At 38.5% G+C, this 13,968-nt stretch overlaps 2 protein-coding genes across 2 annotated transcripts in view; both read left to right on the plus strand.

The window, feature by feature from the left end:
• dntt (deoxynucleotidyltransferase, terminal) overlaps window positions 1-13,968 on the plus strand; it is a 106,303-nt gene that overhangs the window by 68,250 nt on the left and 24,085 nt on the right. The window lies entirely within an intron of this gene.
• Window positions 901-8,837, plus strand: LOC143421821 (uncharacterized). The gene is made up of 10 exons (XM_076891909.1): window positions 901-1,138; window positions 3,076-3,175; window positions 3,475-3,621; window positions 3,854-4,035; window positions 4,279-4,415; window positions 4,537-4,630; window positions 4,895-5,227; window positions 5,416-5,590; window positions 5,680-5,804; window positions 6,003-8,837. Exons 2-10 carry the CDS (start codon window positions 3,091-3,093, stop codon window positions 6,327-6,329), a joined length of 1,605 nt encoding a protein of 534 aa, XP_076748024.1. The 5' UTR covers window positions 901-1,138; window positions 3,076-3,090; the 3' UTR covers window positions 6,330-8,837.

Raw genomic sequence — 13,968 nt, forward strand, 5'->3', positions numbered from 1 at the left:
GCTTTAGAGGGGGAGATGCCATTTTCACACACAGTGACAGAGTTGTCATGTTGGGTTTTTTTTAGTGGTTTTCTGTAACTCGTTGTGACATAAGCAGTAGAGCAGTGGAGAGAGCTTCTAAACATGCCGGTCTCCTAAATAACAAGGCATGTGTGTTGTGATCAGTTTATCATTGTTATTCCTGCTTTTATTGTGCAAGAAAAGTAAATAACAAAGACCAAATTTATTTATTTATTTTTGTTTTTTTGTGTCAGTCAACATCTGACAAACATTTCTTGGATCCAGCTTGAGAGATTTGTTTTCCAAGGCAGAGAAAGCAAGCACTTTAATTAAAGATGCCTTCATGAGCTTTCTGAAGAAGTGCTGGTAATATTTCACCATGCACTGACATAATACAGCCTTTTCAGCAGATATGGTGAACCTGCGTGTTAGCAAACAGCTTCTTATCTCCTTATCCAGTGAGCAACAGTATCATTGATTTAAAGTTGTGTGTGTGTGTGTGTGTGTGTGTGTCCTGTATTTACCCTTACTTAGCTTTGCTTTTTCCTGGTGGAAATGGGTTGCTTTTTAATGCTTGTTAATACTTCTGGTACCAATTTGCTTCTTTGGTTTGTTTGTAATGTTTGTTCTGAAAATAGATTTGAAAAAAATATGGGCGTGTCCTACAGATTAATGAATCATTGTAAAGCTTTAAATGAGACCTGTATGTGGTTGTTGCAGCCCTGTTTCAATCCCTAAATCAAACTGGGTGCTAACACTTGCTTATTGTGTTAACGAATGCTGTACGACTATAGACCAGAAGGTCTTTTTTTTGTTGGTGTGTCAGTGAACTTGGATGAGCAATTCCAGGAGTAGCAAACTGAAACTCCTAAATGTAATTCAGCTATCACTACACAGCAAAATCCGAAGTGTTGATGTGAGTTAAAATTACTGGTGTTAAAAATTTCGAGTTGAAAAGTGTTGGTTTGAGAGTTACAGTAACACTAACGGTGCTGAAAAAGCTCTGTAGCCGGAGTTATTTCAAAGAGTCAATACTATAACACTCATTTGGAGTTGATTTCCACATCCGGGTTTTTCGCGCTCATGGGCATGAGGAGTCCGCCAGAAGTTTGCTGTCAAGATCGAGGAGGTTGTTCAGGTAAGAACTATACAACAAGACCTATGTTATTTTATCATTATTAAATATTGTAACTAACTAGCCTATAACATTATTTATCAGAAGCATGCAATATTTTCCTAATGTGGAGTGTATTCATCTGCGGTAAGAGATGGGATTCGTTAGCTTAGGTAGCTAAACTATCCTCTATAACAAGTTAATATTGCAGCGAAAATAAATGCGTGCTTAATATAATTCTCAATTCTAGTTAGTTCTAATGTCATAAGAGAAATGCTTTCCAGTGTTCAATGCTTATTAAATGAAACGAGGGAGGAGTTAGCTATCCTCTGGATATGTTAAATGTAATGTTAAAATTTGAATTTGTGGTAGCCTAGCTGGCAGCTAAGACAAATGCGTTTAGCCCACTGCTTTTAAGGGAAGCGAACATTCGCCTCAGAAATATCCTATTTAAAAGTGAACTAAACAATCACATGGAGACGTTCAAGTCAAGTTTTGGAAAGCGTCAAGATAGGCTAATTACACGTGCTACCAGCGAGTTTAGCAGTAGCCTAGCCTACAAATCTTTGAAGTGACAGGGGGTTATGGAATTCTGTTAGATGTTAGTGACCAAGCAAGGCGCGCTGCGTTTGTGCATGGGTTGCTTGCTAACGGTTAGGATATATCATACATGTTGTAGTAGGGCTGCTCAATTAATCGAATTTTAATCACGATTACGATTTGGGCTTTCAACGATCATTAAAAATGACTGAGCCGATTATTAGCCCCTCCCTCGTGCTTTACTCTCGCGCTGCTCCGTGTGGCAAATCGAGCGCACCGCTCTGCATTTCGAACACGTGTCACAACAATTAAGAGGACCCGAGGGAAGCTCGGAAAGCTAAGCAGAAGTTATTTGGAGAGGAGAGTGACTGCCGTTGGTTGAAAAGAGAGGTAAAAAAAACTTCAGTGGTGTGGAAACATTATGGGTTCGCGGAGTCAGACGTGGATCAAGTAGACACAGTGTGTAAACTTTGCTACAGTGTTGTAGCTGCACCACAGAGCAACACTGCAACGTTCACTAAACATAGATGTTTACATTTTTCATTTATTTTTTATATTGCAAACATTTGCACTGTTATCAGTATTTGCACACTATTTTATATTATTTTTTGACAATCTTTAAAGTCATTATTCAATACATTGTTATTGTTAAATAAATATCGTCAAATAATCGAGATCTCAATTTCAGTGAAAATAATCGTGATTATCATTTTTGCCATAATCGAGCAGCCCTATGTTGTAGTAGGCCTAATCTAAGGGAACATTTTCCCCTTTTCTACAGTTTTAGTGAAATAGGCTACCATCCAGTGTTTAAGACAAAGCGGTATAACGACTGAGGGTCGTTGACGTCGCCTCCACTGATAATCCTAGCATGTCGTGTCACAAAACAACCACCACAAAGTAGCAACTAGCCAGACGGCTGTGCATGTGTCAGAAACTCCCGATATAAATGTAAGACTTGCACTCATTAATTTACAGTATAAGGGATATTTGTTGTCATAAGTGAAAGCGTGATGAAGGCAGGTGTGCGTTCAACAGGAAATTTTATGTGGATTATCATCCTGACATGGTTTAAACAGAGATGCTTTTCCCCAAGTAGGCTACAGCGATTTACTCGCAACATAGCAGAACTAAGTATCTAGCCTGCGTGCAGACGAGAAGATCGCCGTTGTCGTCTTATAAACATGTGGATGGGTGGATAATTCATTGGATGCTATTTCTGTGTACCCAAGTTCAGCTATTTTAGTGCGCAGGGGGAAGCCAAATTATGTTCCTGAGGTTGAAGTGGTCTGTCACCCCTTCACAGATCATCACACAATGTATAGCCTAATATTTTCTTAAAGTTGTCCGGATTTGTTGCCACTTAAGCTATGGTTTAAATATATGGTAAAAAATATTCTGTGCCCCCTTCTCTCCACCAGGTGCTGTTGTAAGACATGTTGCTGAAAGTGAAATACCTCAATGTAAAGAAGTACATTAAATTGCACGCAGGATTCACTTATCTAGAATTCATCAGTGAAGGTAAGATAACCTGGCAGAACAAAATTTGTTGCACATGTATCAGTTCATCATGTTTGCATCTCATCTATTTAAAAAACGAATTAAATGTTAACACATTTTATTTTAATGTGTGACATTAAAAACAGTACAGAGCAGTAGGCCTAGGCCTATATTGTTGCTGCAGACTTGTCTAATTTAACCATTTTAAAGACAGGTAAAACAGCTGTTAATAAATATTAGCTAAATAAAAAAGTCAAAATTAGTTTTTAAAAAAGTTTTTCAGGCGTTTTAGGTGACATTATGCTTATCTTTTTGTAAAGCCAAAACCAAGTTTGGACTTCCGGATGCTGCTGACCTTGATATTTTCGATGAAACTGACACAGCTGTCGAAGAAGACATTTTTCTGGAGTTACTGGAGGCCCAACCAGACCTATGCCTGACAATACGTGAAAAGATTTCAGATGAAGGTAAATGTTATCATAACTTAAATTTTCAGAGTATAGCCCACTCAATGTAGAGCCAAGTTCTTTTGCTCTTGATGCAGATGACATTGACCTGTCTTCATGCAATATACATGACAGTGGACAGGGCTGGGTCATATTTGTATAGAATGTTGTCTGAACATGAACATTGAAATTGTGTTATTAATGGCATTGTGGAGTAGCCTAAAGAAAGTTAACCAAATCATCTCTCCCAAAGATTTTTGTCCTTTAGCTCATTCCACACCATCCTCCTCGGATACATTATCTTCCCTCACGGACACTATATCACTTTCATCAAGTGACAGTGACCTCAGGGAAAAGGGCATTCCTGCAGGCCGCAGTAGATCCAGCAAAGACAGTTCTGCACCAAATGTTTCTGTGTCAGAGGCTGCAAAAGAGGTAATTGAGAACAGAAAATGTCTTTTGTATTTTTGAGTTGACACCATTTATACTGTAGATTGTTATACAAATTGAAATTCAAAACATGGTGGTTCCCAACTTGCCCTGTATGAAAAAATGTTAGTAGAAGTTAGTGCTTCTTGCTAGATATGTCTTTCACAGGTTTGTTGACATTCCTCTAAACTTTCACCTTTACTGACAAACAAGTTTTTATTGTTATTATTTTCCCTTTTATATGAGCAGATGGTTAAAAATGCCTTGACTAGGAAACCTGGTGGAGAGGAAATTCTTGAAGAATACAATGCCGAAAATTCACTGAGCCACCGCACCCGGCGGCAGCTTGTTAACATATTGGCAAGTGATATGACTGAGAGACATGGGTAAGAGTAATAGTACCTAATAAAAAAGTAAAGATGGGCCATATGGAATATTCTTGTAATGTATACTGCAGTAAAGACACATACTTCTGATTTAACATTGTCAATTGTATTTCCTCTATAGCAGAATTCCCTCCCGTAAGCAAAAGGAGAAATATGCCCTTGGAATAATTACACTCTTTCCCTCATTGAAGGATCCATTTTCTCCAAACGGCTATGTAAGTCATGCAGTGATTGTAAAACAGCACATTATTTAGTTTTCATCATGGAATAATTACATCAGCTAAATGATTTAAAAGACAAATCTTAATTCCTCTTTCGTAATAACTATTGTCATAAAACTGTATTGAAATTGTGGATGTTGTTTAACATGTATTGCACCTGTTACATGATAATAGTCCTTGGGTTTCTTTTTGCTGAATCTGCAAAGTCTGTAAGATCGCATTTGATGTTTATTTTTCATCTATGTTTAAATGTGACAGGAGCATTTCTACGACGGAGTGAAAGGCACTGGATATATAGCGTGGCGCCTCAAAACCATGTCCAGGTCTACAACCAAACGGCCAGTGAAGGAAGTCCCAGTGCATCAAGAACAAGGGCCTAAGCGCAGAAGATTAGCAACCACATTGCCTCAGCAACTTGATGGAGATGCCTGCAAGGAGGCCATCTCATTTCTTGTTCACTCTCCTGATGAAGCAAGTGTATTTCAGAAGATGAAAATGACGTTCCAACATCGCCAGGATCTGGTGCATGATCCACAAAGAACTGCAGATGTCTTCAAAACATTTCCACGCTTTTTGGATGTCAAAGGACTAGTAAGTCAAATCACTTGATATTTTCAACTGTTAATCCTTTTTTTTTTGTTTTGCTGATGTGGATGGCAACAGTAAAAGATGTGATCATTGGTCATCCCAGTCAGGCTATATCCCATATTGGTCAAAATCACATTGCAATGTAAACAATGTTGAGCACTGTCTTTATGTCCTGTGTGTATGATGAACAGGTCAATCAAGACTTCCTGCTGCTGTTTGGTGCTGAAACAGCCACCAAGTTGCTTGAGAAGTGGGACATGTCATTCAAGCCAAAGGTTATTAAAGAAGCCAAACAGCTGACTCAGTCAACTGACCTGTGTTGTTTGATAAAAGCTGCTGAGAAACCAACAGAGAGTGATGTAAATGGTAGGCGTCGCACCATGCTTGTTTGATTTTAATAATATTTATTTTTACCTGTCATTTTGAAATTGTTTTATAAATTCAACCATACACAGACTGGGACAGTGACATGGCCTCTCTGCTGCTACTCCTTCAACTTTTGCCACCCACAGCTGGACGAAAGAGGAGAACCAAAATAAGTCCAACTGATGCAGCACACAAAATGGTGCACTTTCACAAGGTAAATATGTTGTCTCACTTTTTAAAATCCTACAAAACACTTTTTCAGTTTTTGCACTTTTTAGTTTTCCTCTCCATGAAGTATGTGTCTTAGTATTTTGTAATAAGTTAGCAAGGCACATAATGTCAAACTGAATGAATGGTTCATACTCAGCAAGTATAAGCTAGGCCTATATGTCAATATCTCATTTGTTTTTAGTCATGCTGCAGCATTGATGAACACTTGCAAGCAAGAGATGGTAAACAACCATACATCCTCGCTGTTGGTCGAACCCAGAACAGCATTGACACCTTCTACATCGCAGTGGACAAACAGCTCATCCCCTGCCAAGCCACCAGCTCACTCAGTGCTTTTGATGAACTTTTCAAATCCCACTACGTGTTCAACTTATCTTACGACGAGTCACTGGTTCATCTCTACAGTTTTGTGCAGACCACCATATTCAACATTGATGCCACCTCAACAGATGAGTCACCACGTGTTCGTGAGTTGCGTGCCAAAATGTTGAATGAGAACCATGTTTAAATGTTTTATCTGTCAAACTCTGCATAGCACCAGTCAGGCTTTGATAAGTCATTTGCGACTAGGTCACAGTTTTTATCCAAGCACCAAATTTAAGTTGGCTTGTTCACAAGATGGTTGCAGCCGTCAGTTCACTACATATTCTGGTTTAAAAAAACATTTAAATAGTGTTCATGATGAAGATTGTTGTCAAAGTGGTGATGCAGAACCCTCAGAGTCATTTCAAGCTGATTTTGACAGATTACAAGATACAGACATAGCAGTTGCAGGAACAAGTGTTACTCAGAGCCTAGAGGTTGGGTGTTCTGAAAACAATGGGTCAGGTCAAAGAATTAAAAAAAATTCTGAAGCAATTTGCACTAAAATTATTGGTAAACTCAATGGTAGTGGTTTGGCAAATAGTTTTGTGTCATCACTTGTTTGTGATTTGGAAGATTTTGCTGATGGACTGCACTGTGAGTTTAAACATAAAGTACTGAACGTTGTGCCAACAGAAAATCCTGTTAGATCTCCAGTGGAAAAATGTCTTGAGACTTTTGACAATCCAGTTGAGAAGTTCGACACTGAAGCTAAAAGAAAGTCATATTTCCGTGAAAAATGGGGAATTGTGGATCCAGTGGAAAAGACTTTAGGAATACGCTATGATACAAGGTTAAATAAAAAATCAGGCACTTATGACCAGGTACCAGTAAAAGACACTTTTGTGTACATTCCAATTTTGGAAACAATCAAATTTATATGTCGCAATTCTTATATTTGCGAGCTGCTTGCTAAACCATGTGTATCAAAAGAAGACAGATATGAAGACTTTTGTGATGGGAGTTACTATAAGTCTCATCCATTGTTTTCAAAACCACAGACTTCTTTGCAAATTCAGCTTTATTATGATGACTTTGAGACTGCTAATCCACTTGGTTCCAAACGTGGTGTTCACAAAGTTGGTGCAATCTATTTTGTCCTCAGAAATCTGCCTCCAAAGTTAAATTCTGCATTGATGAACATTCATTTGGTTGCATTGTTTCATGCAGAAGATGTGAAAAAATACGGCTTTGATCCTATTTTACAGCCTCTGATTGATGACATAAAGCTTTTGGAGAGCCATGGCATTGATTTACCCTTCTCATCTGAAAAGGTCCATGGCACTATATGTCAGATAACTGGGGACAACTTGGGGATGCACTCAATTTTGGGTTTTGTTGAGTCTTTCAGTGGACGTTACTTTTGTCGTTTGTGTTTAATTGCAAAACAGGATGCACAGAGTGTGTATACTGAGGATGATCCAAAGATCATCTTACGAGGGAAAGAACTTTTTGAAATGCACTGCAGTGAGTTGCAATCTGATCCTCAAAAGCTACATGTGTTTGGCTTAAGAAAGAATTCTACACTGAACACTCTTCAATTCTTTCATGTTTGCCAGAACTTTTCCTTGGACATTATGCATGATATTCTCGAAGGGGTAGCACAATATGAGATAAAGTTACTGTTGGAATATCTGTCAGACAATTTTCTGCCGAAACCTGCTCTTTTGTCACGGATCTATGCTTTTGACTATGGCTACTTGGAGAGCAAAAATCGTCCAACAAGGGTGAACTTAGACAGTAGTGGTAATAGTATAGGTCTTAACTCCATTCAGACTCTTTGTCTGATAAGAAACATTCCTTTAATTTTTGGTGATATTGTGCCAGAAGGAAATCAGAACTGGACTATGCTATTGCTATTGTTGCAAATAATTAACATCATATTCTCTCCATCTGTTACACATGGCATGACTGTGCTTCTAAAACATTTAACAATGGAACATCATGACTTGTTCAAATTGTTGTATCCAGGTAGGAACATGATTCCCAAACACCACTTTATGTTGCACTACCCAACTTGCATCAGAAAAATTGGGCCATTATTGCATGTATGGAGCATGAGAGGTGAGGCTAAACATAGGGTGTTCAAAGACACCCTTAAGAACTTTAAGAACATCACAGTGTCACTTGCCAAAAAACATCAAACATCCATAGCATACAAGTGGGAGACATGTCCTTTAAGCCATGTTGAGTATGGGCCCTTGAAATCATTTGATGTTGATAGTGAGGAAAATAGTGAAATGATCTCCCTAGGCTTGCCTGCTGTTGCAGAAGAGGCTTTCTCTGCTAATTGGGTTAACATTAATGGGACTGAGTACAGAACAGGATTGGTCATTTGTTGTGGTTCTGAACATGAGATGCCGGTGTTTTGCAGAATAAAAACAATAGTTTTGGTCAATAGTCACACCTACTTCATAGTTCAGAAGCTTGTGGTTGAAAATTTCAGTGAACATTGCCATGCTTATAAAGTGTTTGAAACGGATGAAAAAGATGTTGTTAAAGCAGACTGTATTGAAATATACAAGCCCTTTGATTTGCAAAGTGCTTATGGTGATGATGATGGTCTGTACATTGTGCCATTATTTTTGTTGTGAACGTATGCTGTATGGTGCTTGGAATTTAATATTTATTAAAATTCTTATGTGACCAATTTTATGTTTTCTCCTTTTATCCTGTAAAGGGACTTAACAAGGACTTTCACTGAATGTAACACAGTAGTCATACAGTAATTGCACTTTAATGCATTTTTGTATTCAGACAATTAATACAGACTAGTATTTAAAAGCTCATATATGTCACTTTAAAGTGCCAAAATAACACTGTAAAAGTTACAGAATAACACTCTAAGTGAAAACAGTCAACACAATCCAGTGTGAAAATAAACACTTAAAAGTGTCATAAATAACACCATAGTTGTTGTGTAGTAACACCCTCAGTGAAAAGAGTTAACCCAAGCCAGTGTAAAAGTGAACACTTATCAGTGTCCTAAAACAACACTATAAATGTTAGGTAGTTACACTCTGAGTGAAGACACTTCACACCATACAGAGTGAAATTTTAACACTATGGGTGTTATATTTTTAACACTACAATGGAGTTAAAATAATAACACTTTGCAAAGTGTTACTTTAACTCTAAACCAGTGAGAATTATATAAACACTGGAAAAGTGTTAACTTTAACACTATAGGAGTTGAATTAACACTGGAGATTTTGCTGTGTACAACAGTGCAGTGGGTGTGTATCGTTATGGCTATTGTACACCTACTGTCCAAAAAAAAGCAGTTGTGGTTACAGGTCTTTATGTGCCTGTCTGTCAGGGGACAAGTTTTGCTGATGCAACAGTGTTGCAACAAGACAAGATACAGTGATGATATTTTTTAAGATGTGTAGTTAAACTCACTAAAACCTAAATGAATTCTGAATAATGAAGTAGCTAGATAAAGGAGTAATGAGTAACTGGTGCTTGTAATTTGTAATTAACCTACTGATTTACCATATGAGGTGTCTTTTCTCTACACACGTAATGTTTTAGGCGTTATTCTTTCATGAGAAGTCATTGATGTTGCTCCTGGTGTGAATCCACTGTGAAATGATCAGTGCCACATCTTTGGTTTTCCTACTGCAAAATGTCAAAAGTTGTCTCAGATCCTTGGCTGTCTGGTTTTCTTAGAAATGTCCCCACTGTGGAAAAGGCCTATTTTTCCAATAAAGAAGCTGCCAAGTCAGTTGGGTTTTCTAGTAATTGGTCAGCGTGAAGGGAAATGGACAAAACACAGGAAATCTTTGGCACCCCGGTGTGATCGATATGACTGCACCTCCACTGTCAAGTTTGGGTTGCGACACCCTGCTAGCAATAACTGACATCTAGTCGTCCTCTGAAAATACTCTGCTGACTTGTACTGCCACAGGCACTTACACCCAGCATCAGTTCCTCGCCACCACAGTTGAATTTTAACTGAGGTGCAAGTCGGAGGGAGCGGTTTGGGGAGGGAAATGTGTGTGTGTGTGTGTTTGTCTGCGTGCGTGTGTGTGTCCTCTGCTGTAAGTCTGAAGGTTTGTGATAATTAATATGTGTAGTGGGTTTGATGAATGAGGACAGGTGGAGGATTTCATCATGCCTAGACAGACTGACTCCCTCCCTGGGCAGGAGGGATCTATGACCCAGCCCAACACCTCCAAAAAAACCCTCGCCCCTCTATGTGTAGCAGTATCTACCCTTGAAATTACCGAGTGTGTGTTGTGAATGTGCGGCGTGTTTGCAGTCTCCAAACCACAGTACACCTGTTAAAAATGTGTTCATGTACATCAAACTCACTGTCGTTTGTTCTGCCTTTTTGTGCATACTTTGGCGTGTGCTCTCATAGCGTGCTATATACTGCGAGCGTGAGCGTGTGTGTGTGTCTGAATGTGTCTTTCTCAGAGGGTAATTACTCTATGTCATGTGTGGAGTGTGATTAATGAGGTTCTGGTCAAAAGGCTGGGAGCATAGATGTCCTGGCTTTGGTCCTGAAGCACAGATACTGATATGAGAGGGCCATTCATATTCTCTTTCTACCTGACACCCAGCAGCTCTACACCACACTCCAGCGGACAGTAGGCCTCCACCAACCCAGTGTTAAGCAAAACGAGAAGACGGCGCCTAGTAGATATTGTACATCTCTGCTCCAGTGGGATCATTTTACTGAAATAACAGTGTTAAACATTTAAGAAAGGCTTACACCTACACTCGTTTCCTTTTCAGGGTGTATTTATCTTTCATCTATCAACCTCAGAAGGTACAAAATACGAAAATTTAAATGATTTCTTTTTCTGTGATGAGAGCTGTGAGGATACATACATACAATATTAATTTTCACCGGCAATTTCTGAGGTCAAAATTCATTCTCTTAGAAAAATGAAGGAAATGCTTTAATTAGAAAAATATTGCACATGCTCTGACTCCAAAGAGGGTCCACGAAGAACTTCTTTGCATCTGTAATGTAATTGCAAATATAACATTAACTTTGACCTCCAGGAGGGCCTTCATTCTTCAAAAGACCTGAAGGAAACATAAAAAATTCAAATGGATTTCTTTTTTGGTTGTACCATTATTGGATTCCTCAAGGATAGATTTTTATGTGTAAAAAAAGGAAGGGGGTTGCACATGCATTGCAGCACAAACAGTAGTATAAAGGTCCACAGGAGAGTCCTTTTTAAAGTGGTTTATATACATAAATGAAAATATTTCGGCAGGTGGCTCTCCTAACTCTTTTTGACAAACGTAAAATGTTTAAATCCGATGATAAATTCATGATGGTTGTGTTATCTGACACATGCTTTCCTTCACCACTGGGGTGAGAGCAGAATTTAATACGAAGCTCGCCGTCAAATTACAATATCTTGGATGTAGAGTGCTCACAGCTCTTTTGACCGCCCCTCCCAACCTCCTCCACCCTGTGAGCAGTGGATGAGTGGACAATAACAGGGCAATTGCACTGGGCTTTGGGGAGCCGTGGTTTTGAAAGCTCCCCTGGCCGGATGGCTGACGCTCACAGGCAGTGTTTGCAGTGAGAACAGGCAGCTGCCTGGAAGGAGGCCCCTTTTCATGAGCAGAGAGAGGGGGAGTAGAGGTTTAATTTAGCGATGGTGGACCCTCAGGGCGGCCCGCGGTGTAATACGCACACATGCTCGAACGTGCTTTGTGACAGACAATTGAGCCGAGGAGCGGGAAGGTCTTTGTCCTCTAAACATCCCGCTGGCAGGTGAACAGAGTTGGGAAACTTTACGTTTCTAAAGGGAAGCATTTGTGGAGTGAGTGGCAGGGATGGTGGTGAGCTGTTCTCTTACTATTCACATTTGCAAATGTTTCTTGTCGACCTTGGTGGCATGTCTGTTTTTATGAATTTTAATTAACAGAGGTAGATGAATAGACCTGATAGCTGCTGTTGAAAGAACACATCAAGATGTTTTTTTTCTCCCAAGGTCAGATGTTCCAATTCAGTTCAGTACCTGGTGTTCAGCTATTAGCTTGAACCCTTGGTTGATGTAAAACAGAAACTTCTTACTGGTGATGCAGACAAGTGATAATAAAAAGAAGAGCTTTAGGAAAAGACAGTAAACCTGAGGTGAATGTGGTTCTGAACCAATTTCTAATTTGCACACATAAAGTCCTCCTTCTCAACCTATAATGTTGAGAATGTGGCACCATTCACACTCATCTCACTGGTGTTTTCATTAAACCTTTAGATTACAATCGAATTCAGTTTTTTACAATTAAAAATATCTTAAACTATTCCTGTTTATTGTCCATATTTGTTAAAAAAAAACAAAAACCAGTAGCAATAGTAGCATTTATTGAACAAGAAAAAGCTGAGGAGGATGAGTGTAGGTAAGCAACTAAGAGGAAAAGTTTATTTATTCCTCATCTCACGCAGGTATAAACAATATGTTTATACACACTAAGAGGATTACAGGCTGCCTTATAGTCACTTGTTATTACTGCTGTGGAAACAGAGCATCCCAGGAACATTATTCCAGTAATTGCTACACTTGGTGTTCTATTTTCAGATACAGAAATTGATTTCATTTTTTTCTTCTTTCTTTTATTTAACTTCTAGTTTGGGGATGGTCTGTTTTGTTATAAGCTGTGAGCGGGTTGCTAGTTGTTTATTTTGCAACCACTATTGGATTTTGCTTTCATTTACTTTTAACCCTTATTCATCCAAGAACTGTGTTTGACTTGATGCAAGAACAGCACGTTTAGTGGTGATTAGGACTGACAGGTAAAACCTTTTATATTTAAGTTCATTATTTCTTACTGTAATGATTAAATTGCACTAACTCCTCCTAGACATGTGAATCAATCTGGATAAAACAATAGATGAAGTACCCGTAGGTACTAGAATTATCAGTATTTATGTACATTGATCAGGAAGAAGCTGAAAAACTATCTAAAGATTTAATAAAGGAGGTGAAAAAGAAGCCAACAATCACTGTAACAGAGCCTCCAAAGTCTTGAATGAAACCTTGAATGAGACAGAAATTGAACTCTAAGTATTACTAATGTAAAGAGCTGGTGAGAACATGCCTGGAAGAATTGGATATATTGCCCAAATCCACATGTGCAAAGCTTGTATACTTAAATAGGATTTTATATTTCTGTATTAAAGTTGTTCTGCAGATATGTTGTAACCACAAACCCTTCTAAAAGCCTATGCTGTAAACTGTCTGAAATACAGCTCTTTAGAAGTGTTACTACACATTACCTCAACACAGCCTGCAAAGCTTTTGACTGAACGGTTTGGTGCTGTTGTTTCCTCCTACACATTTCAAGCTAGTTGCTCTTCTGCTACTATTTTTCAAATCAGCTGGTAGAGAATGAATCACCTCAAAGAGTGCGACCAAAACCCAACCAGTGTTTTGGCATTAAAACTGCAGACCAATGCATGCACACCTAGCAAAATCATCAGCCACTTGCTTAGGTGCTGTTGTAGGTTCTGCATAGATTTATTGCAGAAGTAAAAATTAAGCTTTACCCAAGAACAAAAAACTGCCTCTTCTAAAAACAGCCTTTATAAACGCTCTGAATCCATTTTTATATAAGACATTTGACTTTTTTCACCTTTTCATCAGTCTGAATCAGTCTCATTTATAACTATTCTGCAACACAGTAAATTTTGTTAAATTGAATAAAGTGTGAAGTGGCTTTCTGAAGCGACATGCATTCTTTTTTTTAATTAAAAATGAAAAAAGGAATGTGCATTCTGAAATATCTAGACGCTTTACAGTAAAGCTTTTCACACT

Source organism: Maylandia zebra, linkage group LG13, assembly GCF_041146795.1.
Source record: "Maylandia zebra isolate NMK-2024a linkage group LG13, Mzebra_GT3a, whole genome shotgun sequence".
Lineage (NCBI taxonomy): Eukaryota > Metazoa > Chordata > Actinopteri > Cichliformes > Cichlidae > Maylandia > Maylandia zebra.